Consider the following 27,236-nt stretch of genomic DNA (forward strand, 5'->3'; position numbering starts at 1 on the left):
GCGGGCCGGGCTGGAGAAGGAGAGGAGGGAGGTGAGGTAGGAGGGGGCAAGGTGACGGAGAACTTTGAAGCCAATGGTGAGGAGTTTTTTTGTCTGCCTCCATCGGGAAAGTAGCTCCCAGGGTGCCACATTTCTCGCCCTGAAATCAACCCTTATTCATGGGCAGCAGTGACCCTGCTTCCAACTGTGACCCTGTTCTAGATATTCAAATGTTTCTGCCCGGCGGATGTGTCGTAGAGTTGGCCCCCATGGGCAAACTGAGAAGTGAAACATCATTTCACCCTTCAAGAGGAAAGGGAAAGAACAGTTCTCTCTCGCTCGTTTTGGCACTCCCAACCCACCGTCTACACCATGAGGATTTCCCTGGCTGTCTTGGTCACTTCGGCTCTGCTGGGTCCCTGCCACAGCCTGGACTGGCCCATACACACAGCGTGCAAGGAGGACGGTTTGGAAGTTCTCTACCAGAGCTGCGGTGAGGTCTTTATAAACCACCATTTCTGTCTGTCAGGAAATCCGGGGGCCTGCGGATCCGAAGAGCTCGTAAGCTCTTTGCCGGGGGACGGAGTCGCTTCTGGGCCTCGCCTTACATCCTAACAGGTGTTAATCTGAACAGAAAAGGATCGTTCGCTAGGTTCCCTTTAACAGGCCAAGTGAAAAGAGCATTTCTTTCTTCACCTGAGCTATTTCTTGCATATCGTTCTCAGAATTTGGTCTTGTGCTGATCAGTGATTCAAAAATGCCCTCTTGGTTGGTGCCTAGATAAGGAGGAAAGGGTCTTCACTGCAGTCTGCTCCCCCTTAGGGCAAGGGAGGAGCAGAAAATAGAAACCGCACAGGTTTGCAACTGTCCTGTTGACTTTTTTTGCTGTGATCAAGGCAGCTGAATCGCTTCTATCGCAGAGATAAAGCTACTGAGGTGTTGGACTTAAAGAAAAAACACACTTAAAAAAGAGGAACATCAGACCAAATCCCTCCCCACTCCACCACCTCACTAAATGGAACGAATGCAAATGTTGTCTTCTTAAATATTGCCTAGTTGTTCCTCTGCCTATGCAATTTCTCTGATGCTAAATGGACTCCCAGGATTTGCATTCAAACAGTCCATAGGAGAAAAATAATAGCAACAGTAGAAATGGTATTTATTGAGCATCTACTGGCTGTGATGGACTGCCCTAAGTGCTTAAGAAAGGCCGACAGAAGCAACGGCCTCATTCTATGCATTTTTCCCTCTTTGCTTCTAAATCGCCGGACTCACTGCTTTCTACCTGCATAAATAATCTTACCCGATCACCCATCAGTCAATCAACTGAGCGCTTACTGTGTGCAGAGCACTGTGCTGAGCCCTTGGGGATAGCGTATAGTGCTGCAGGGTCAGAAGATACGATCCCTGCCCACAGAGAAGTGTGTCGCCCGCCTGATCCTCCCTCCCTGCATCCCTCTCTAACTCTGGAGATGCCTGCCTCTCCTTCCACAGGTCCCCCTCCGACTCTGGAGGCAGAGGCTCAAAGTCTCGCTTGGGCCATTCTGCTTCCCAGCAAAGACCCCAGGAGCTTGGAGTCATCAAAGGGGAGGGTCACCCACCCCTGTTAGCCTGTAAGTTTGTTGTGGGCAGGGAAGGTGACTGTTTATTCTTGCATTGTACTCTCCCGGGTGCTTAGTATAGTGCTCTGTACACAGTAAGGGCTCAATAAATACGATTGAATGGATGATGAGGGAATCACTGGGATCCAAAAGAGGATTTCACCCACCCTCTGCCATGGAAAGGAAGTTGGGCTAGAGTTCCCAGGGCCCAAAGTCTCCTACTTGAACTCAGGGCTCCAGGACTGTGGGACCCTCTTCCCCAGAAGTTCCTTCTTTCATTCATTCATTCAATAGTATTTACTGAGCGCTTACTATGTGCAGAGCACTGGGGCTCTCCCTCTCTCCGTGGGGTCAATTGGCTACATTCCTAGTGGAAAGAGCACGGTCTTGGGAGTCAGGGGACCTGGGTTCTAATCCTAGCTCAGCCACAGTTCCCGCATATGAAAAATGGGTATTTAATACCTGCTGTCACTCCCTCTTAGGTTATGAGCCCCATGTCAGTCAGTCATATTGAGCACTTACCGTGTGCAGAACTCTTTGCTAAGCACTTGGGAGAGTACAATATAACCGACACATTTCCTGCCCACAGTGAGCTTACAATCTAGAGGGGGAGAGGGACATTAATATATATTTATGTACATAAGTGCTGTGGGGCTGGAGAGGGGATGAATAAAGGGAGCAAATCAGGGTGACGCAGAAGAGAGTGGGAGAAGAGGAAAGGAGGGCTTAGTCAGGGAAGGCCTCTTGGAGGAGATGGGCCTTCGATAAGGCTTTAAAGGGGGAAGGGGGGAGGAGAGGAATCGTATATTGGATATGAGGAGGGAGGACGTTCCAGGCCAGAGGCAGGACGCGGGCGAGAGGTTGGAGGCGAGATAAACAAGATGGAGGTTAGAAGGAACGAAGAGTGCGCTTCTTGGGGGAGAGGGCCTGTGTCTGATCCTATCATTAAATACATAATAAATGTATTTTTAACGGCATTTGTTAAGCTCTGACTACATGCCAGGCATTCTACTAAGTGCTGGGGTAGATGCAAGCTGAACAGGCTGGACACAGTGCATGTCTCACAAAGGGCTCATGGTACTCACCCCCATTTTATGGATGAGGTAACTGAGGCACAGAAAAGCAAAGTGACTTTCCCAAGCTCAAACAGCAAACAAGTGGTAGAGCCTGGATTAAGACCCAGGTCCTTCTGACGCCCAGGTCCATGCTCTAGCCACTGGGCAATACTCCTTCTCGATAAATATCACAGTTCCATTTTTTATCATATTTGTCGAGCACTTACTGCGCTCTAGGGTAGAGAAGCAGTGTGGCTCAGTGGAAAGAGCCCGGGCTTGGGAGTCAGAGGTCTTGGGTTCTAATCCCGGCTCTGCCACTTAGCAGCTGTGTGACTTTGGGCAAGTCGCCTAACTCCTCCGTGCCTCAGTTCCCTCATCTGGAAATGGCGATTAAGACTGTGAGCCCCACGGGGGACAACCTGATTACCTTGTATCTACCCAGCGCTTAGAACAGTGCTCGGCACTTAGTAAGCGCTTGAATTCCAAAATTACTATTATTATTATTATATGATAATCAGTTCACACACAGTCCATGTCCCACATGGGGCTCACAATCTTTATCCCCATTTTTTCATATATATATATATATATATATATATATATACATATGAGGTAACTAAGACACAGAGAAGTTAATTAAGTGAATTGCCCAAGGCCACACAGCGGATGAGTGGCAGAGAGAGAATTAAAACCCAGGGCCTCTGACCCCCAGGCAGGTGCTCTTTCCATTAGGCCGTGCCGCTTCCCTATAATCAAGTAATTGATTACTTAATGTTGCTTCCTAGCAGGGGTCTCCCTGAATGGGTTGGGCATGTCACTAGGGAATATAATGCCAGGACCAACACTCACTGCTGGCAAAGACTGCCCGGAATCTATCACGGAGGCTAAAAGTGTGCATCGGACTATGTGATGAGCCAGAATAATCCATCAAGATAGTAAAATGCAGGAATTAAAATGCACTCCCAAAATGCAGACCATCTCCACGAGCCCCAAATAAAGGGTGTGAGTGACAAAGGATACGGCACAGAGCAGAAAAAAGGAATTATCATCGCTGCACCTTTACATACGCAACCCGCAAGTTGGTATACAAAGGCAAGATACTCTTCCCGCAGCCTCCTGATTCTGTAATATTTCAGGCAAAACTAGAGGCAAATGGCCCAATTTAATTTTCTGCCATTTGCCAACTAATAATAATAATAATGGTGGTATGTGTTAAGCACTTACTATGTGCAGAGCACCATTCTAAGAGCTGGGGGAGATACAGGGTCCCCGCCCCACCCTCTCCCGACCCCTGCCCCAAGAGATCACGCAGTAACCCCCGCGGAAGCGGTACCGAGCAGAGGGAGGTCCGCACCCTGCAGCTTCCGGACGGGGCTCCAGACCAGAGCTGCTTCTTGTTCTGATCCCATAAAAGATTCTTCAGGCTGGCGGAAGCCCCTTATGGGGAGGGAAAGTGTCTTCTAACTCCAGAGCGCTGCACTCTTCCAGGAATAATAACAATAATGATATTTGCTAAGTGCTTGCTATTTGTCAAGCACTGTACTCTTAACTGGGGTAAATACGAGTGAATCGGGTCCCACCTGGGGCTCCCAGTCTAAGCAAGGGGGAGAACAGGTATTGAATCCCCATTTTTCAAATGGGGGAACTCGGGCACAGAGAAATAAAGTGACTTGCCCGAGGTCACACAGCAGACAGGTTGCGGAACTGAGATTGAGAACTCAGGTCCTCTGACTCCCAGGCCCGTGGTCTTTCCACTCGGCCACCCTGTTTCTCTAGGCCATGATGCTTCTCTTTCTAAGTGCTTAATACAGTGCTCTGTACTCAGTAGGCACCTAATAAATTGATTGATTTTGATTGATTGATTGATGTGGCTCCTCCCAGGGGAACACATTTTCCAAAAAGTCCCAATCTGAAAAGATACGATGTAATCTGTAACGTGGCTTAGTGGAAAGAGCGTGGGATTGGGAGTCAGAGGTCGTGGGTCTTGGGTCCCGGCTCCGCCGCTTGTCAGCTGCGTGACTTTGGGCAAGTCACTTCACTTCTCTGTGCCTCAGTTACCTCATCTAAAAAAGGGGGATCAAGACTGTGAGCCCCATGTGGGACAACCTGATTACCTTGTATCTACTCCAGTGCTTAGAACTTGGCACATAGTAAGCGCTTAACAGATGCAATCGTCATTATTATTATTACTAAATTGTGCTTGGAAAATTATAATTTCAATCAATTTACTTTATTGAGTGCTTACTGCATGCAGAGGACAGTATTGAGCGCTTGGGAGAGGATGATACAACACAGTTGGTAGATATGTTCCCCATCCCCAAGGAGCTTACAGTTTAGAGGGAGAGACAGACATTAATATAAATTATGGATACGTACATAAGTGCAGTGGGGCTGAGGGTCGGGCGACTATCACGTGCTTAAGGGATCCAGATCCAGTGCATATTCTTCTATCGCTCGTATCGTCGGTTGTATATTATAGTTTGGCGAAGCCCTTCAGTGGAGGCCTAGTCTGCGTTTACAGTGTTCTGCACCCCACCCGTCTTTCAAGTGCTGTACCCAGTGCCCTGCCTGAATATGACTGATAAGGATGAGAGTGAGCAAATGAGGGACATTTGCAAACCATTAGCATTATCACCCATCCTAACACCCTGGCTCTTGGCTCCAGAGACTCTTTGAATGGGCTTATCCATCGTTTGTGATGGGTGGTTCCGTCCATCCCCAGTTTTGCAAATATAATATGTCAGCGCAATAGGGGGAGGATCCAGAGCTCCAGAGAGAACTCCCATAGGCAGGTCCAAAGGGAGAGGTTTGTGCGGGCCTAGCTATAGTCTTCCCAGGGAACAGCGTGGGAAGAAGCAGTGTGGCCTAGAGACTGAGAGCTGGGAATCCTAGGTTCTAATAGAGAAGCAGATGGGCTCAGTGGAAAGAGCCCGGGCTCGGGAGTCAGAGGTCCTGGGTTCGAATCCCGGCTCTGCCACCCTTCAGCCATGTGACTGTGGGCAAGGCATTTCACTGCTCTGTGCTTCAGTGACCTCATCCGTAAAATGGGGATGAAGACTGTGAGCCTCACGTGGGACAACCTGATGACCCCGTATCTCCCCCAGCACTTAGAATGGCGCTCTGCACATACTAAGCGCTTAGCAAATACCAATATTATTATTATTCCCTGCTCTGCCAGTTGCCTGTGTGGAACCTTAGGCAAGTCACTTGACGTCTCAATGTCTCTGTTTCCTCATCTCTAAACTGGGGAGACAATCCCAGTGCTCTCTTCTTCTTAAACCAGGAGCCCCATGTGTGACAGGCACCCTGCCCGAGCGATAATCACGTATCTATCTATCCCAAAGTCAGCACTTTATGAATACCACACCATTATTTTCATTAAAGAGGCACCAGGGGATTTTTCCTTTTTCCGGGGCTGCAGGAAATCTACTTCTGCAAGCTCTACTGCTGTCTAAGAAAAGCTGGAGTCCAGGGCAAGGGGAGGGATCACTGCTGTCTGGTTAATTAGAAATGCTAGGCCGGAACTCCCAGTATCATCTGTCTGACCCGATCGGCTTGTACCTACCCCAGCACTTAGCACAGTGCTTGACACATAGTAAGCCCTTCGCAAACACCATTTTATAAAATGGTCAGGCAACACTTTGCATCTAGAGATGGGGATGGCTAATAGGTGGGGACCTAGACTGAAAAGTGGGAGCTGCTCAAGGAAGAGGAAATACCACCTCCAACCGGATTATTCCATACTCTTTCTCCCCAGCCGGATGGGAAATTCACGATGCCTTCATCGTTTCACGCTTATTAATATTTCTCAACCGGCAGTTCAGAAAAGCGTCTCTTGGGGCTGGGGTGGGGGCGGGGTGACTTCCAGCCCAAACACTATTTTCGTGCAAGCCAAATGCAGAAGTAAAACTCTGATTGGCAAAATGCAGTTCAAAATTGTCCCCAGCCTAGAAGGTCCTCGTTGAGGTGGGAGGTTGGAAAGGTTTTCTGTATGGGGGTGGTTAGGACAGCAATATGGGGAGGGGTTTTGGGATAAGCATTACCTAGGACTTTTTCTATTGGTGCTATCGACTAAGTGCTTGCCGGGAGCCGAGCCCTGGGGTAGGTGCAGAACAAGTAGATCACTCCACACCGGGCTAAAAACTTAAGGGCGGGCCTGTCCGCGGGAAGCTTTGGAGCTGATGAACCTGCATAAGACCCATCAAGGGACTCCAAAAGGATCCTCGACCGCTCGCTGGAAAGGCCTTCATCCATATCGAAAGTAGCTAAAGAACCCCAGGACAACCACCAGCCAGGTGGAACTCAGTTCAAACTGAGGCCCAACATTTCCTACCCCTCAAAGACCACCTTCTAGCCAGGAAAATGGAACTACTGGAACTACTAACTCTTTCTACAAGCCATTTGTCCACTGTATCAAAAATCCAAATGAACACTGGAGAAATACGCTCTGCCATCTAGTGCTTCAGGTCCTGCAGGGATGTTTGGCTACGTTCTATTCAAATGTGGTGATGGGGAAATGAACATCTGCTCACCGTCCTGCACGAACAGTATTTCAATCAGAAATCGTTTCCCCCTCCTTTCACGGAGAGGGTTTCCTTCACTGCACGTTTAGGGAAGCAGCAGGGCCTGATGGAAAGATAGGGAGACTAGGAATCAGAGGACCCGGGTTCTGATCCCAGCCCCGCCACTGATCTTGAGCATGTTCCTTAGCTTTTCTGGGCTTCGGTTTCCTCGTAAAATGGGGATTAAATCCTACTTCCTCCTAGTTAGACTGGGAGACAGTTAGACCTGAGACAGACCTAAGACAGAGACTGTGTCCACCCTGATTACCCTGATTATCTCGGATCTACCCCAGCGTTTTGTACACTACTTGGCACAGAGTAAACCCTTAAGAAGAAACGTGGTTCTTATTTGTTATTTACATCACCTCACCCCACTGAAGCAAGAGGGTTTGAATAAAGAACTTATGGAAAGCCAGCATCCAAGAGGGGATGGAGAGGCATGAAAATAAATAGAGAAGCAGACCGCAAATATCTGAAGTCACACTTGGCCTCTTCAAGGAATTCTGCAGCCTAATTTTCAACTGGAGCTTTCTCATGGATTTCCTACTTGCTAAATATTCACAGTTTATGACCCTGACATCATTCATTCATTCAATAGTATTTATTGAGCGCTTACTATGTGCAGAGCACTGTACTAAGCGCTTGGAATGTCCTCCCAAAGCAGAAATTGTAGTTTGCAGTCATGAGAAGCTCTGAGTTTGAATTACAGAAAGAGAATTCTCTTTAACTGTGAACCCTTGGTGTGAAATGAGACCCCGGTAGTAATAATAATAGTAGTAGTTGCTAAGCACTATCGGCGCTTAGGACGGTGCTTGGCACATAGTAGGCGCTTAACAAATACCAACATTATTATTATTACTATCTATACGCCGACGACCGAGGTAGAAATGAGATCATCATAATGGACACAGTTCTCGTCCCACGTGGGGCTCAGAGTCCAAGGGGAAGAGAGAGCAGGTATTCAATCTCCATTTTTTAGGTGAGAAAGTTGAAGCACGGACAAGTCAAGTGACTTGCCCAAGGTCTCACAGCATTCGAGTGACGAAGTCGGGATTAGAACCCAGGTCTCCTGGCTCCCAGCTTGGTGCTCTTTCCACTAGGGGATGCTGGAGGATCAATATACAGTTGGAGTGGTTGAGGATGCGTACCGGAAAGAGAAAACATCTTTCCAAAGTCTCCACTGTGCTAGACCAGATTCTGGATCCCTGCCTGGTGGTTGGGAGAGGCCGGTTTGATTCCTCTTTTTGGTGAAAAGGGCATCATCCATCTTCATATCATTTTTCAAAACCAAATCACCAGAGAGGAATAATAATAGTGGTATTTGGTAAGCGCTTACTCTGTGCCGAGCACTGTTCTAAGTGCTGGGGTCGATACAGGGTAATCAGGTTGTCCCACGTGAGGTTCACAGTCTTCATCCCCATTTCACAGATGAGGTCACTGAGGCCCAGAGAAGTGAAGTGACTTGCCCACAGTCACACAGTTGACAAGTGGCGGAGCCGGGATTCAAACCCATGATCTCTGACTCCCAAGCCCAGGGTCTTTCCACTGAGCCACGCTGCTTCTCTAATAATAATGTTGGTATTTGTTCAGCGCTTACAATGTGCAGAGCACTGTTCTAAGCGCTGGGGTAGATACAGGGTAATCAGGTTGTCCCACGTGAGGCTCACAGTCTTCATCCCCATTGTACAGATGAGGGAACTGAGGCACAGAGACGTGAAGTGACTTGCCCACAGTCACTCAGCTGACAAGTGGGAAGAAGGAGACCTTAAAGAGGTGGGGGCTCATCCCTGCCTTTCCCACAGGGCCCAGGGACTGCCTTGAGCTAATGTTCCTCGCTGATGAGGAGGAAGTGTGTGGCAGTGGGCAAGCTTTCCCCACGTGACTCTGCCCCCAAACGACAGATGCGTTAGAGAAGCAGTGTAGCCTAGTGGAAAGAGCACCGGGCTTGGAGTCAGAGGAGCTGGGCTCTCATCCTGGCTGCCCTGTGACCTTGGACCTTCTCCGTGCCTCAGTTACCTCATCTGTACAAAGGGATTAAATCCTCCTCCCTCAGACTTAGACTCTGAGCCCCATGAGGGACAGTGTCTACGGCCAACCTGATTATCTTGTATCTACCCCAGGGCTTAGAACAGAGCTTTACACATAAGGAGGGCTTAACAGATACCATAAAGATGTATATATTGCCTGGCTGTCCCCCTAAGATTCGGTGACAAGTGAAAAAATAAAGCTTTGTTTTTCAGTACCACGCAATAAAGACAGTAGACACTGCCCACGCAGAAGGGAGATGGGAAAAGCCAGGCAGTCGAGTGCCTCGGGAGGTCAAGAAGTTCCTTAAAGACCAGGTTTGGGCTTTGTGAGTTTTTCATGCGATCAATGCTGACCAAAGGCCATGGTAGTGAAACTGCCTAGAGTCTGCTTACCAAGCATTTATATACCAGTGACTGGGTCGATTTAGGTCTATTCCAGCTGAAAGTTTGTTGGCAGGAGGAAGCATTTAAAACATCAGCATACAGCAGCCTTCAAAGAGCTCTCCTCTTGGCCCTGGATAGGGGCAGGAGGAGACAGCTTTCTACGGAACATGCGTTCTTGCCTCAAGTCTGGGTTCTTTCTGAACCTCCAGATTCCAATTTATGAGATCCCTTTACTCCGAGTCACAAATGTTGCCCCGTCCTGGACTAGGCTTACAGAATACTCAGCAAAAGCATCAGCAGATTAAGGCATCTTGCTACGAAGGGCAAACTGTGGAATGGGTGTCTTAGAGAGGTAGAGATCTCCCCTGGGATTCGGGAAACCCTGAGGAGCGGGTAAATCCAGCAGAATCCACAGGCCCTCAGCCTGATCTGCCTGGAGCCCTGGAGATTGGGAGACAAGATAGTTTTTCGTGGGTAGAAAATTCCTTTTGCACTTCACACTGGTCTTTGGTTTGGGTGAGAATAAAAGGACCTATTTTCCTCCACTAAAAAATGTCAGGAGAAAATTTAAAATAGTCGCCAGGGTTGTTCGTCTTGGTAGTCAAGGCCTCCGCACTGGTCTGTTGATTGCTATTAAATTTCGTGACAGAAAACTTTCTGGGTTTCTGTAGACCTCTGCAAACCTTTCCCGTTCTGGCAACTCTGGGAACGGCACAACAGCGGTGCCCTATTCGAGGCTGTGGCTGATCCTCACGATAGTGAATTGGAAGTTGAGCGAAAGATGAGGAAACTGAGACGAGACTATCGCTCCCTCTCTGGAGAACTTCTGGAAAAACGCAGCTGCAGACATTTACCCCGCTTGCCACTGGGTCCTCATTAATACTTGCGAAGTTGCCCACCATCTGACGAAGCGGAGTTCTCAAACAGGCAGAGTTTGTGTCCTCTGTCTTGAGCTCGAGAAACACTGCTGTGAAATTGGAGATGCACTAACCCCTTTTCCCTCCTCTTGTATCCTCGGTAAAATACAGCTCTCCATTCCCCATCCACGCGGTGACTACATTTTCTGTAACTCAAAGTGGGATGGCTGCTTGAGGTTCAACGGTACAAGCATTACCTCCGACTGAACCCTCATTTCCCCTACTCCGTCTCCCCTCTGCATCTCCATTGCATTTAGATTTGCTCCCTTTATTCACCCCACCCTCAGCCCCACGATACTTACGTGCGAAGCCCTAATTCATTCTAATGCCCATCTTCCCCTCTAGACCGACTCTGTTATATTGTACTCTCCCAAGTGTGCTCTGCACACAGTAAGTGCTCAATAAATACAATTGATGGATCGAATGCCAGGGGTTGTTGAAGAGGATTGAGAGGGTGCCAAAGACACTCAGCCAGAAACACACGTGCATGAACACACACACACAGACGCACTCAGTGCAGACCTAAGCAACAGTCAGGGCAGTGATAGGAACCGTTGAACTCCACCGCTCTTTTCCTTCCCATCTCCTTGCTGTGAACCTCAAGAGGTGCAGGGATGGGGACAGGGCAAGGTATCAAAAGAAGGGGAATTCAGGATACATTCATTCAATAGTATTTATTGAGCGCTTACTATGTGCAGAGCACTGTACTAAGCGCTTGGAATGAACAAGTCGGCAACAGATAGAGACAGTCCCTGCCGTTTGACGGGCTTACAGTCTAATCGGGGGAGACGGACAGACGAGAACAATGGCAATAAATAGAGTCAAGGGGAAGAACATCTCGTAAAAACAATGGCAACTAAATAGAATCAAGGCGATGTACAGTTCATTAACAAAATAAATAGGGTAATGGAAATATATACAGTTGAGCAGACGAGTACAGTGCTGAGGGGATGGGAAGGGAGAGGGGGAGGAGCAGAGGGAAAGGGGGAAAAGAGGGTTTAACTGCGGAGAGGTGTGTGGGGGGGTGGGTGGTAGAGGGAGTAGAGGGAGAAGAGGAGCTCAGTCACTGCATTTCAATCTTACTTTCCGGAAATGCAGGACTGTCAGAACTGTCAGTTCTCTGTCTGGCTTAGGCTCTGTGCTGCTCCTCGTTCCCTCACCCTTTCTGGTTCCACTGTGTCTTCTAATATTTCTCTCTCATGATGTTTTCCTCTGATTCCCCCACTGGTCAATGGCTCGACCTGTCCCTCTTACACGGGTGAATGTCCATGTTGGGAAAATCTGCCTAGGTGGGCCCGGATCTCGGCTTCAGGGATAATGAGAATGATAATGCTAAATGCTGCTGATGATAATGACGCTCACCACCTCCTGCACTGTGGCTGGTCTGGAGATTCATTCACTCATTCAATCGTATTTACTGAATGCTTACTGTGCGCAGAGCACTGTACTAAGTGCTTGGGAAGTACAGTTCAGCACCAAATAGATAGGAGATAGGATGTACCCTAATCTCACTTGCACAGAGATCTACCTGGTTATAACTGGAGTGATGCCATCCAAACCAAATAATCCCAGCCCCCACCCCACTTTTAACGTTTTAAACGAACCCGTCCCCTCAATTCAGAAAGCTATGTGTTCCGTTCAACCCCTCGGTTAAGAGAGGCCCCTCTTAGGCTGCGCATTTGCTTCTAGGGATTTTTTTCTCTATCACTTCCTCAAATGGTCTGGGTTCTAAATTCGTCAAATCAGCATAACTCCACTCCCTACTGATCTTATGCTGCATGAACTCCCAGAGTATAAGCAAGAATTGGAGAGTTATTTATTTTTATTAATGTCTGTCTCCCCCTCTCGTAAGCTCCCCCTCTACCCACTCTATTGTATTATACTCTCCAAAGCACTTAATACAGTGTTCTGCACACAGTAAGCACTCAGTGAAATTCGACTGATTGATAAAATGCGATTGATAGAAACGTTTTTCCCCCTGCCTTCAGAATTGGACTCTCCATCCTGTCCGTTTTGGCTTCCTCTTTAGGCTGTACACGGGACCAGGAGAGGCTAGTTGAATACTCTATAATCTGGGTCTTGGCTTGCCACGGTAGAAATCTCGAGAGCAAAGTGTTGTTGAATCCATCGGTCGGTGACATTTGAGTGATTACGGTGTGCAGAGCACTGTACTAAGTGCTTGGGAAGTACAATTCAGCAACAAATAGGGCCAATCCCTGCCCACAACGAGCTCACAATCTAGAAGGGGGGAGACAGACATCAAAACAAGTAAACGGGCATCAGTAACAACATTATAAATAAACAGAATTATAGATATATACACATCATTAATAAAAATAAGTCAAATTATAATTATAAATACGTACATACCTACACAAGTGCTGTGGGGGGGGGAGGGGGGTAGAGCAAAGGGTTGGGGCGACGGGGAGGACAGGGGGAGCAGAGGAAAAGGGGGGCTCAGTCTGGGAAGGCCTCCTGGAGGAGGTGAGCTTTCAGTAGGGCTTTGAAGGGCAGAAGTGTGCTAGTTGGGTGGACACAATCCCTGTCCCACCTGGGGCTCACTGTCTCAATCCCCATTTTACAGATGAGGTAACTGAGGCACTGAGAAGTGAAGTGACTTGCCCAAATGAGGTGTCCATCCCCTGGATTCTATTTATCGTGATTATCTTGTTTTTGTTTGTCTGTCTCCCCCGATTAGACTGTAAACCCATCAATGGGCAGGGATCGTCTCTATCTGTTTCCAAATTGTCCATTCCAAGCGCTTAGTACAGTGCTCTGCACATAGTAAGCGCTCAGTAAATACTATTGAATGAATGAATGTCTATTGGCAGAGCCGGTATTAGAAATCAGGTCCTTCTGACTCCCAGGCCTGTGCTCTATCCGTTAAGCCACACTGCTAATCTCTGTGGGGCTCCTGGATCCCCTCTCCCCATCCCTGCATCTAGTAGGGTTTTTAATCATGGCTTGGCATGAAACAAAACCCAAGGGTTACTGGTGATTTTCAAAAAGCCAAAGGGAAGGTCTCTCGTACCCTCCTGTCTTAAGGTCTCACTCTCTGTCACTGCTCAACTTCAGATACTGCAGAAGGTCTCACTCTCTGTCACTACTCAACTTCAGATACTGCAGAAGGAGTCAAAATGACCCTCTCCCGGATAACATTTCCCCGTGAGTCGCTAAGGCACTGCTTTCCCCTGTCAAATGGATAGGGGTTTGGAGGGCATTCAAGCTATACAGCCTAACAGATGTGTGCAGGTGGAATCTCCGCGCCGCGCCTCTGTCGCTGCTCCAGCTGTCCCTCAACCGGAGAATAGCTGAGCACCCAGCTGATTTGTGTATCCAAAAACGGAACCTCTTTCGGGAGTGGGTCAACGGCCGTCGGGCGCAAATTCAGCATGGCCTAGTGGGTAGAGCGTGGGCCTGGGAGGCAGAAGGACCTGGATTCTAATCCCAACTCTGCCACTTGTCTTCTGTATGACCTTGGGCAAGTCGCTTAACTTCTCTGGTCCTCAGTTACCTCATCTGTAAGATGGGGATTAAGGCTGTGAGACCCAGGAGGGACATAGATTGTGTTCAACCCGTTCGCCTTGTATCTACCCCAGCGCTTAGAATGGTGCCTGGCACATAGTATGCGCTTAACAAATACCATTAAAAAAAATTCACATTCCCAATCTTGTAATAGAACAGTGAACAAACACATTTTGAAAGCCCCAAATTTTCATTTTTACAGCAGGGATGGGCTCGCGCTTCCGAATTTTTCCAGTTTCAATGCTGACCCTAGGTTAATGTTATTTTATATTTACAATGGGCCCTTTGTCCAATAATCCCAGTGAATTTCCTGACGGAAAGTCCCACTCTTCCCTTTTAGCAATGAGTGCTTAAACTGTTCTTTGGTGCCCACAAGAAAAAGGACAGAAAAATGTTCAGGGGTCTGATTAAAACTCCTTCAAGCAGTAGAATGTGACCAATAATGGCAAGAAAAATGCAGCAGCAGGTAAAGCAGCTGGGCCTGTAGCAATCGGAGATTCAGTGACTCATTTTGAGTGGGCACCATGTAGCCCGGAGAGAGAGGAAGAGGTGGAGCCGCTAATAGCAGCCAACCCCGAGAGAGCAATTTAGGACCTTGAACGCAGAGAATTCCGAGGTGTTGAAATTCAAACGGCTCTCTGTCCGGATATATTCACACTCACCACTAGTTATACAATATTACGTTCCTTGAAATGTGGCCGTATCCTAAATGGCTGAATTCTTAGAGATTTACAGGGTTAAAAACTGGGATCTGTTCTGGACCCTCTGGAAAAATAAGATGACTGTCTTACATATGTTATATGCTGACATATTAAATATCACCGAGTTATGACTGGGTTTTTTTGTTTATGGCAAGGCATCAGACTATATAAGCTGTGTCGCAAGGCTGGTTAGATGCAGATTGGTGATAACCTGGAGCAAGGTATCCAACAAGACAGAATGTATTCCCTGGTCCTAGATATCATGGGGTGGCTATAACCTGCAGTATGCCTGGATTGTCAGCCCCGGACAAGAAGATGAGTATATCTGAATATTCGGTGGCCAGTGAGGACACGGATATAATAGGCATCTCTGAAACCTGACAGAAGCAAGAGCTGTGGGAGACAATGCTGTTGGGCTGAAACCTCATTAGGAAGTCAATCGATTAATCAGTCGATGATATTTATATTTTGCCTAAAGAGGAAAGGCTAGGAGGAGAGCACAGATGGGGCTGTGGCATTAAATGCGACGGACAAGATATGAAACCACAGCATAAGAATCTTCGGTGGGAAACACGGGGTCGGAATAAACTACCACTTTTCAGGTCGTCAAAGCGACGATGACGGAATCTCCCGCCAGGAGCAACGGAGGAGGTTTGGGCCGGAATTCTGGGAACCGAGATTCTCCACAGAGGAAGCGATGAGAGGGAAAGAAACTTGCACAGCTCCTCTTGCCCGCTCATTCCTGATGGACCTCCCCCCTCCCCGGAGTGCAGAGAGCAATGAGCAATCAGTCAATCGCTTGATCGTATTTATGCAGAACACCGTACTATGCGCTTGAGAGTACGATATCACGGGTGTGATAGAAACATATCTACAGATATCTGGAGCTTACAGTCTAGTCTACCGACAGGCAGGCAAGCGCCATCTTCTCCAACATCAGTCAACCACGGGCAGAATAGAACCCAGGTGCCTTGATTCTCAGAGTAGGGCCGTTGGCCAAGTATGAATAGTCACAGTGGCATTCATTAAGTGCTCATCTGTGCAAATCTCTAGACCTCTTCTCCATTCCTCACAATCTAAATGGGGATAAATGAGCACATAGAAGGATAAGAGTGATATACTGAACAATAATGAGCTACAAAAGCGAGAACCCAAACTAGCAGTTCAAAGCCCAGCAGGTAAACACAGTCGCCAGTCTGCGGGGCTCCCGGCACCATCTTTGTACCTCAACCATGTCGGCCAACCCGGGACAAGGTTGGAACAGTTCTGGAGGCTATTAGTCTGGAGGGAGGCAGCGGAGCCGGATGGGCACTGGGCGGGTAGAAGGATTCCACTGCCCTCAGCCCGGTTGGAGGCTCTGGGCCGGAAGGGTCGTCCACCCCGGCTTCTGCAGGGCAGGTAGGCCTCTGGCCCGCGATGGCCTGGGGGGAGATGAGAGAAAGAATGTGGTCTCCCCAGCCACTGCTGCCAAATATTTTCCAATGCAGAGTTGGCTCCAGACATGAGACACGTACCGAAATGGGAAACGGATTTCCATTTCCACACAACGTTCATCACTTTTCACTGCACAGGCGCCTAACACTCCATATGATGTCACCACTCTGGGGCATATACATGCAGTACTTTATACGACGTCAGTACACGTACGCTGAGGGTCCTGCCACGGTGCCTTCAGAAGCCCGTGTGAACCCCTGATCCTGGAGCATTTTTCCGGGACACCTGAGGCTGTCCCTGTTGCTCGAGAGCCACTCTAAGAGTCTGCTCCCAGGCCTCTACTCGCACAGGTGCGGTCTCTTACATGGTGCCACCCTTGCCCATTCTGACATCGCGCCCTGAGGTGGCACCCGGAACAAGACTAGGTAGCGAAGACGGCGAGTTTGCAGATAAACTCCCTGGGGCAGATTCCTCCTAGTGAAGAAATGCCAGGTGGATGGGAATCAACTGCATAACGTCCTCATAGAGCCGAGCGCCCGGGCCCGAGACTAGCAGAAAAGTTGTAGCATGAGAAAGCACAATGCAATGTACCAAGAGAATATTTGTTCAAATGACCACTACATGAGGCTGGACCCTGAGCTAGCAGGGTGTGGCCTAATGTAAAGAAGAGCTGCCCTAGGCCCGGGATTTGGAAAACCTGGATTCTAAAATCCAGGCTCCTCTGTTTGCCTGCTGTGGGACCTCAGGCAAGTCACTTCACTTCTCTGGGCCAGAGTTGCTTCATCTGTAAAGCGGGGAGTCAATACCTGTCCTCTCTCCCCTTTAGGCTGTGAATCCCATATGGGACGGGGACTGTGACCAACCTGATTATCTTCTATCTCCTCCAGTGCTCAGCATGCTGCTTAACTAACCCCCCAATCACTTTTTTTAACCCTCATTTTCAGTCTAAATCAATAACAACCCTGTTTATATTTCTCATGTTCTTATATCACAGCCCCAACAAAGTTACTTCCCACAAAGGGAAATGTACTTCCTTGCTATTCTTCATTTTCCTTCACTATATACATCTCCATATTTCTATCCTAGTGTGCTGTCATGGTACAACACTCAAAGCACCCAATCGAGGGAATTCCCTTAATTTGCAAATAATAATAACGATAACTGCGCTATCTGTTTAGTGCTTACTTTGTCTGAAACACTGGGGTTCTACTCCAAGATAATCAGATCAAGTCCAGTTCCTGATCCACATGAAGCCTAGCGGATAGAGCACAAGGCTGGTAGTCAGAAGGACCTGGGTCCTAATCCTGACGCAGCCACTTATCGACTATAAGACTCTGGGCAAGTCACTTCACTGTGCCTCAGTCACCTCATCTGTAAAACGGGGATTAAGATTGTGAGTCCCATGTGGGACCGGGACTGTGTCCAACCCAATTACCTGGTATCTACCCCAGTGCCTACTAAAGTGCCTGGCACATAGTAGGTGCTTAACAAAAATACCACTTATTATTAGGCTCACAGTGTAAGGGGGAAGGAGAATGGTTACAGATGAGAATAGTGACGTGCCAGGGTGACATAGCAGGCAAGTGGTAGAGTCGGGATTTGAACCCAGGTCTCCTGATTCTCAGGCTTATGCTCTTTCCATTAGGTCAGGATGCTTCCCTGCAATGGCAGGGAGAAAGGATGGTAAAGCAGCAGAGCAGAACACGACAGATTATTCCAATTGGCTTTCTTTTCTGCTAGCTTGGATCACAGATGCAAACTCCAGTAAAGGATCAATCAATCAATAAATCAATCGGTAACATTTTCTGAGCACTTACCATGTGCAGGTCGTTGTACTTAAGCACTTGGGAGAGGATGGTGGTGTAGAGGAAGATGGTAGGGATGGACCTGAGTCCTGTCCTCAAGGATCTAGTGGGAGAGGCAGACATTCATTTTAGAATTACAGCTAGGAAGAAGCAATAAATTTTAGGTGTGTACACAGGCCAGGGAGGTGAAAGTGAGCTTTTTCTTTTTTTAAAGTGGTATTTGTTAAATGCTTACTACGTGCCAGGCACTGTACTCACTTCTGGGGTAGATAGAAGTTAATCACGTTGGACAGTCTCTGTCGCACATAGGATTCAAAATCTTAATCACCGTTTTCAGATTCAGCTCACTCCCCAACCCCCGGCATTTATGTGCGTACTTTTAAATTATATCTTATAAATGATTTAATAATGTTGGTATTTGTTAAGTGCTTACTATGTGCAGAGCATTGTTCTAAGCACTGGGGGAGATACAGGGTGATCAGGTTGTCCCACGTGAGGCTCACAGTCTTCATCCCCATTTTACAGATGAGGGAACTGAGGCCCAGGGAAGTGAAGTGACTTGCCCACAGTCACATAGCTGACAAGCGGCGGAGCCAGGATTCGAACCCATGACCTCTGACTCCCAAGCCCAGGCTCTTTCCATTGAGCCGCGCTGCTTCTCTACTCATATTAATGTCAGTGTCCCCCCCCCCCCCCCCAGAATGGAAGCTCATTACGGGAAGGGAATGTTTCTGCGAATGCTGCTGTTCTGTACCCTCACAAGTGTTTGGTGCCGTGCTCTACACTGTACAATGAATGCTACTGATCGATTTGCCAGATGAGTTAACTGAGGCCCGGAGAAGTTAAGTGACTTGCTCGAGGTCACACGGCAGACAAGTGGCAGAGCTGGGATTTGAACCCAGGTCTCCTGATTCTCAGGCCTGTGCTCTGTTAGGCTAGGATGCTTCTCTGCACCAGCAGGAAGGAAGGAGGGTAGATGAGAACCCGGGTCCTCTGCCCCTCAGGTCTGTGCATCTTCCATTAGGCCACGCTGCTTCGCTCAGTAATAAATACACAGGGCCGATCGCCCAAGCGAGGTTAGTGAGGCTTGCAGGCAGATGCAGGACCGTTTGGCTGTAACCAGGGTGATTCAGCTGGAAAGTCTCGCACACCCAAGCCAGCCCCCAACACGGCAGAATAAAGCAAATCGACTTTCGGTCGCCCTGGACCCACAACAGCGTTAAGCCACCACCCTGCAAAAAATGAGCCGTGAAATGGGTTGCCCGCTGGCCCGTTTTGCCAGTATGGTGTTGGCTCTGTGAGAGGGTGGGGGCGGGATGCAGGGGAAGGGCCTTGCAGACTGACATAAACGGATAGTCAGCTGTGAGTACAGAAGCCGCCTCCCACTACACTTGATGACAATGAACAATCAGCGTGGCTCAGTGGAAAGAGCACGGGCTTTGGAGTCAGGGCTCATGAGTTCGAATCCCAGCTCTGCCACTTGTCGGCTGTGTGACTGTGGGCAAGTCACTTAACTTCTCTGTGCCTCAGTTCCCTCATCTGTAAAATGGGGATTAAGACTGTGAGCCCCACGTGGGACAACCTGATTCCCCTATGTCTACCCCAGCGCTTAGAACAGTGCTCGGCACATAGTAAGCGCTTAACAAATACCAACATTATTATTGTTATTATGGTAATTGTTAAGTGCTTACTAGGTGCCAATCACTGTTCTAAGTCCTGGGGGAGATGCAAGTTAATCAGTGTGGACACTATCCCTGTCCCGCATGGGGTTAAGCAGAAGGGAGAATAGGTTTTGAATCTCATTTTGCAGATGAGTAAACGGAGGCCCAGAGTAACCGAGTGACTTGCCCAAGGTCACATGGCAGACGAGTGATGGAGTGGAATTAGAACCCAGGTCCTCCAACTGGGCCACATTCCTTCCCAGTAGCTCGGCCATTCCCTCCCCATGGGATTTAGGTGGGAGAGCTAGACGTACCCGCCTCATCCTACTTGTTTTGTTTTGTTTCCTGTCTCCCCCTTTTAGACCGTGAGCCCGTCGTCGGGCAGGGATTGTCTCCATCTGTTGCCCAATTGTCCATTCCAAGCCCTTAGTTCAGTGCCCTGCACACAGTAAGCGCTCAGTAAATACGATTGAATGAACGAATGAATCCAAGCCGAGGGTTTCAGACCCTGGGCCTCTGGAGGGCTGGAAGAAAAAGTGGGAACATCTAACTTCAGGCCTGCATGTATCCTGTGACGATCAAATAAAATGTTCTGCCACTAGAAACCTATTCCCAAAGACATCAAATTTTCCAGGCCTGTACACTAAGTGAAACTGAAGATTTTTCTAGGGGAGTTTACCAAAATATTGGGAGTGCAAACACTGAACAGCCAACTCAGCCTCTATTTATAGCCATGGAAGAAATGGCTTTAAGGGAGCAGAACTTGGAGCTCGGGTTAACTGCTGACTGTAAAGGCCAGAGTGTAAAGAAATTGAAGGACCATTTGGGTGGAGGAGGGAACGTGCCATTTGGAATCGGGTGCTTAAAGCAACAGAGACCAGTTTCAGTTTTCCTAAACCGCAAGAAACAAACAACTTCACTCTCTCGGCATTTTCTTGACGTGCACACACTTGGGTGCAAGTCAAACTGTTCTTGTCCGACCTCAAACTCGCTCGTCCCTCTCACCCGAGCTCCGGGAATACAAGCCTTCCTGACCCACCTGCTTTCCCGCTGGGCCGCTATAGGAAACGTTGCCGTGGAGCTTAGCGCTCTTCGGGATGCGGGTTAGCTTGGGCAAGAGCAGAGGACAGCCAACAACAGCAGCCTTGAACTGCGGTAGATAAGCCGTAGAGTTCGCGGGACGTTTGAATCAGGGCAGCTGGGCTATAAATCAGATTATTTAGATGATTAATCAAAAGATTAAACACAGAGAGAAGGAAGGTGAAGGTGAGAGGAGTTAGCTGAGTTGGGCATGGGCAGAAGTGCTAGAAAACATTAGTTTCAGAGTATCGCCCGCCCTCCGCTATTGGAAAACTAGTTCTTTATTCATCTGGCAACAGTTCTGAAAGCCAGTCAGAACACATGAAATGGAGAAATCAAGAAGCGGCCAATCTCCGGCTGACCCTCATGTAACTAACCGTAAATCAAACAACTCGTGCGGTTAAGCAGAACCTCCAGGGGGTCATCATCATTGATGATATTTATTTCATTCATTCAATAGTATTTATTGAGCGCTTACCATGTGCAGAGCAGTGTACTAAGCACTTGGATAAGCACTCACTCTTTGCAGAGCACTGTACTAAGCCCTTGGGAAATCATAACAGAGGTGGTAGACACGTCCCCTGCCCACAATGAGTTTACCGTCTAGGTTTCTCCCTCTCCATCCCCATCCTGATTAAAGCCGGCACTTCAGTAAACCAAATGGATCAGGAGAACTACAGATTGGGCAGGTGACGGACGTTCTTTCCTCCTGAGTTTCGCTATTCCTTTCGTGTGGAATTACAATCCCATCCCAGTGGAATTCCAGGTGGAAAGGCAACCCAGATGAGGAGGGGGCCGGACGAAAAGCCATTCCGACGGTGTGGCGCGGATCCTCGCCGGGGAGATCGGTTCTCTCAGGGGTCCCGGGAGGTTGAATCAAAGGATACCAGGGTGACGGGGCAGTTCTAAGGCTGAATCAAGGGAGTGGGGTTGGGGCTGGGTGGGGGGTACCAGATCAGATGGGTTTCTTGGAAGTACCGTGAACCCCCAGACTGGGCCCCAACCTTTCATGATCTCCACAGGGTCCTGAGCCCATGGGGTGGCCCTGATTTTCTCCCCAGGGGCTGGAACAGACACTTGACGACTCATTTCATTTCAGTCCCCGTCATTCCACACTTCAGATTTAGCTCCCTATTTCCATGAGTCTCCTTCCACCTACCAAACCTCACTCCTCTACCACTTCAACCCAATCCGCACATTTCGCTCCTCTGACACCCACCTACTTACTCACCATGCCTCGTGCTCATCTCTTTCTCCGTCGACAAATTGCTCCCGCCTTCCTTCCTGCCTGGAACTCCCTCTCCCTTCTTCTCTGACAGACCAACACTCTCCCTCTCTTCAGAGTCCTACTGAAATGATATCTCCAGTAAGCCTTCCCTGATTAACCTCTCATTTTTCCATTCTATTCGCCTTCCCTTCCACGTCACTTATGAGCTTGGTCCATACCCCTTAACTACTTTGATTCTCATCCCACCCCAGCCCCAGGACTTTATATATAGCCTGATACTCCGCTCCTCCCCAGATCTGTAATTTATTTAAACATTTGTTCCCCGACTGGACTGAAAGCTCCCTGAGGGCAGGGACTGTGTCTCCGACTCTATTATAATATATTTTCCCAACGCTTAATACAGCACTCTGCACATTGTAAATGTTCAATGAAAACCACTAAGTGACTAATCGATGTAAGCTCATTGGGGGCGGGGGTCTTCCAACTCTCCCGAGCGCTTAGTGCAGTGCTCTGCACACAGTAAGCGCCCACTAAATATGATTGACACACACACGCTCCTTTGCCTGCTTTCTCAGCTCCCCAGAATAACATGGTCCATCCCTACTCCTCTGCATCTTGCAAAACTGTAGTGATCGGCTGAAAAGGAGTAGATCCACAGACTAAGTCCCCCTCCGTAGCTACCTCCTTGATGCGGGTGACTCCCAGATCTACCTCTCTAGCCCCATCCTCTCCCTTGCTCTGACAATCTCACATTTCCTCTGGCCTCCAGGGCGGGCACCGTAGCTCCAAAACTGAACCCCTCCATCCTCTTCTGAATTTTCCAATCACAGTCAACCCCCAAGCATAAAATCCACATCCTCTGTGTCAACTCCCGTGGCTCAGGGGAAATAGCCCCTGGCTTAAGAGTCAGAGGTCATGGGTTCTAATCCTGGCTCCGCCATCTGTCAGCTGTTGTGACTGTGGGCAAGTCATTTCACTTCTCGGAGCCTCAGTGACCTCATCTGTAAAACGGGGATTAAGACCGTGAGCCTCACGTGGGACAACCTGATTACCCTGTATCTACCCCAGTGCTTAGAACAGTGCTCGGCACATAGTAAGGGCTTCAAAAATACCAACATTATCATTATTATTAACTCTGACACCTCTATGACTTTCAGTATTCTAATTCAGACTGATATTAAATACAGCTTGGTTTTCCTCCCCCACATTTCACAGTTCATCCAAATGGACCCTGGCTCAGGCTCTCATCCTATCGGGATTAGGCTACTCTGTTTCCTCACTGGTCTCCCTACTTTCAAACTCTCCCTTATTCAGCTTGCTGCCTGAATAATGACAATTATTATTACTATTATTGTTAATAATAATAATTGTTAAAAATGTATTACGTGCCAAGCATTGTACTAAATGCTCGAGTAGATATAAAAATATCAGATCAGACCCAGTTCCTATCCCACATGAAGCTCAGAGCCCAAGCAGGAGACAACTAGGTATTGAGTCCCCATTTTACAGATGAAAAACCTGATGCCGAGAAGGTTAGCGATTGGTCCAAGATGACACAACAGGCAACTAAGATTCCTAGTCCAGGCCTCTTGACCCCCCAGTCCTGGGCTCTTTCCACTAGGTCACACTGCTTCTTTGGATTCCAAGCGCTTAGTACAGTGCTCTGCACCCAGTAAGCGATCAATAAATACGATAGAATGAATGAACGAACAAATCATCTTTTTAACATGTTGTTTGGCTCACACGCCTTCACTTCTCAAAAACTTCTCGGGGTGACATTTCTCATTAGAGAAGCAGCGTGGTTCAGTGGAAAGAGCACGGACTTGGGAGTCAGCGGTCATGGGTTCTAATTCCCGCTCCGCCGCTTGTCAGCTGTATGACTTTGGGCAATTCACTTAACTTCTCTGGGCCTCAGTTACCTCATCTGGAAAATGGGGATGAAGACTGAGAGCCCCATGAGGGACAACCTGATCACCTTGATTCCACTCAGTGCTTACAACAGTGCTTTGCACACAGTAAGCACTTAAATACCAACATTATTATTATTCTTCTCGTAGCATCATGCAGAATCTCCTGGCCTTTGGTTTAAAGTCTTTCCACCAGGTCTGGCCTACTTACATATCTGCCTAACCTAAAAAGCCCACCAGAGCTTCCCCCACAAAGTTAGAAATTCAGCAGCGAGGCTCAGTGGCAAGAGCCTGGGCCGGGGAGTCAGAGGTCGTGGGTTCTAATCCCGGCTCTGCCACTTGTCTGCTGGGTGACCTTGGGCAAGTCACTTCACTTCTCTGGGCTCGGTCACCTCACCTGTAAAACGGGGATGAAGACTGTGAGCCCCACGTGGGCCAACCTGATTACCTTGTATCGACCCCAGCGCTTAGAACAGTGCATTTTGTCCATTCACGCTCTACTCAGTCCCTCCGAAAACCCGTCATAGAGATCCGACATTGACGGACTGTGCCAAGAATGATTCCTCCCTACAAAGCGCTCTCTAGCAGGAGATTTCCTTTTAAAGCCTAGATTAAGTACCCGCCACTACTTGTGAGACCCATTTCCCGATCAGATCACGTTTCTTCTCAAGGAATTTTTCCGGGCTTGAAAATAAATGATTTTCTTTCTGAAGTCTCCCTCCTTGCTCTTTGAATTTCACTTCCTGCCTCCCATTTTTTCTTCTCAAATATTTATAAACTCATCCTTTCACCTCAGAGTTGCCAGGCACAATTAGCCTCTTTAACCTTTCCTCTGTGGGGTGTTCATCTTCTCTTAAAGCTGTTGGGCTGCTCTTCCCCCAACTCCACTAAGTGGTAGACAGCTTTTCTCTACTCACACTCCTGAAGGGTGGTGAGGCTTGGAATAGAAGTGATCGTCCTTCTGCTTCCCAGGCACTATCTCTGCAGAGCTGTGCTGCTTTATAGTAGAAGGAAATCAGAAAGGCAAAATGAAGAACAGTAGAAAGGAATACAGATAAGATAGAAAGAATTTAACTTGTTTACCCTAGAAAAATCTAGCCAGAGCCCAGAAAAAAGCCCAGATTCCTGGATTCGGAAGGGGCAGCTTCAATAACACTGTAGCGTTCCACCTTTATGCCAGCCGGTTACCTGGTAATTGAGGCCAAAACTATATCCTCTGACCTCAATTATCCATTCATTTAGGGAACCTCTAAAAGATCCCTTCACCAGAAATATTTAAATAAGTAAAAGTGAAGATATTTTTAGGTCCAGGTTATTTAAATTGATCGTGAAGACCAGTCAGTGGGCAGTATTTTCATTGTACTATTAAAATCGTTTGAATTGGCCATGGATTCAGTGGCAGGTAAAGACAAGCTCTTGAGAAATGGTAATCAGGACATTACAGCCAATTAGTACAAACGTTGATAGGTTCGATACATCTGGCCAAAACAAGCCACATGCTCCATTGCAAAAGTTGGTTGAATCTGTTCAAACGCTGAAAAGCAACTTTGGTACTGTAGAGGTCATAAATTCCAAAAGGAAATAAGACAATTGTTTATATCAATTTACTCAGCTAAATTAAGGTGGACACACCTTAGGTTTAGAATAATTAAGGTTACGCAAGTTTTTGACCTTATCTTTTAAATATCCCATGCCTTAGGCTTTACTTTATTCCACTTAATTAAAAAGACGCAAGCTTTAAGATAATCTTGCAAATGGAGCATGGACCTGTGGTTCCAACTCCTAAAGGATGCTAACCAAGAGTTGCAAGGAATTTTAACAAAATTGAAAACATATCCCCACTATTAGCATCATATCCCTTCAGACTGCTCCTTCTGTCAACTGCATTATTGCTAGGTCACAGAGGAGTGAAGGAAGAGCTGATAGACATTTTGGGGGTTAATAGGTTTTTTTGACCTAATCGCCAGGTTGGGTTTGTGACAGAAATACATTTTTATAAAAACTGTGGATGAAAGGACAGGAAAACCTCAGCGTGAGGGATTGAAAACTAATTGTCTGCCTTCTCTCCGACAGATCCTTTCCAAGATTTTGGCCTTTCTATCGACCACTGTTCGAAACAACTGGGATCCTATCTAAATGTGAGATTTGCAATTATTTTAAGTAAGTAAAACAAGATATATGAACACTTTCAAACTAAGACACGCGACAACCCGCTGATCCATCAGTGATGTTTTCTGCCTACTGTTTCCCACAACTCCACTGACTGTACTTTTATTCTTCTCCTCATTTCTGTCTACCCCTGCCCCCCAGCCACTCCTTCTCTTTATAAATCATTTGTCTACCTCTCTCCCTCATTCGATTTTAAGTTCCTTAAGGGAAGCTACTCTTGGGGTCTCCCAAGTGCTCTGCATGCAAAATATGCTCAATAAATGCCATCAATCGATTATTTAGAGCGTTATCTTGCCAGAGAGCAATCCCACCTCAATTTGAGCTTTGTAAAGATTTACTGGGCGTGAACTCATGCTTATAAACTCCACCATCCCAGCAGTTCTATCAGAAGAAGAGTTCCCACCTTCAGCCCCACCAATGCAAATAGTAAGTGGGAGTTTCTCCTAGACATTATTATCTTCAAGGCAGCTATTAAGACTGGGTCAGTCAACACCAGTAAAATGGGTTTATTGGCATTTATTAACATGTGATTTGGGAAGGCACTGTGCTGGGGGGGGGGGGGGGGGGGGGGGGGGGATTTAGAGAAAAATTTAGCTCCGAAACAAAATGAAAGATGTTAAAAACACAAAAACACAAAAACTAATACTATGGTCGAGAAGGAGAGTTTCTGGAAGGGATTTTAATGAAAAGCTTTTGAGATGGAAGAACTGATGGAGTCTCCGGTGAAGAATGATGGATAAGGATCAGAGAGAGGAGACTAATCATAGTGATTATGATTTGCTTTATCACTGACCCTCTTTCAGCCCTGGGTACACACCTAGGGGGGTGGGGAAGTGGGGAGGGGAGTTTAAACCAATCGATGGCATTTATTGAGCACTGACTGTGTAAAGAGTCTGTACTAAGTGCTTGGGAAAGTACAATACAATAGAGTTAGTAGACGCGATCCCTGCCCACAAGGAACTTATAGTCTACGTGGGGAGACGGACATTAAAATAAGCTACGAATAGGTGAAATGGTAGAGTATAAATGCTGTGGGGCTGGCCTAGGTATCAAAGGACTTGAAGGATACATGGCCAAGTGCATAGGTGACACCGAAGGAAGGGCAGGTAGGGGAAATAAAGGCTTAGCCTGGGAAGAGATGTGATTTTAGGCGGCTTTTGAAGGAGGGGGACAATCAGATAGAAAGGAGGAGGGATTCCAG

The 27,236-nt window shown here is 47.7% G+C and overlaps 1 protein-coding gene across 1 annotated transcript in view; it reads left to right on the forward strand.

Annotated features, from left to right (window-relative positions):
* Positions 1 to 298: 298 nt before the first annotated feature.
* LY86 (lymphocyte antigen 86) overlaps positions 299 to 27,236 on the forward strand; it is a 54,699-nt gene continuing 27,761 nt past the window's right edge. The window contains exons 1-2 of the mRNA XM_029053666.2: positions 299 to 472; positions 25,940 to 26,026. Of these exons, the coding sequence (XP_028909499.1) occupies positions 352 to 472; positions 25,940 to 26,026 (208 nt within the window). The 5' untranslated portion in view covers positions 299 to 351. The remainder of the gene's footprint in view (positions 473 to 25,939; positions 26,027 to 27,236) is intronic.

Source organism: Ornithorhynchus anatinus, chromosome X3, assembly GCF_004115215.2.
Source record: "Ornithorhynchus anatinus isolate Pmale09 chromosome X3, mOrnAna1.pri.v4, whole genome shotgun sequence".
In the NCBI taxonomy this organism is placed as follows: domain Eukaryota; kingdom Metazoa; phylum Chordata; class Mammalia; order Monotremata; family Ornithorhynchidae; genus Ornithorhynchus; species Ornithorhynchus anatinus.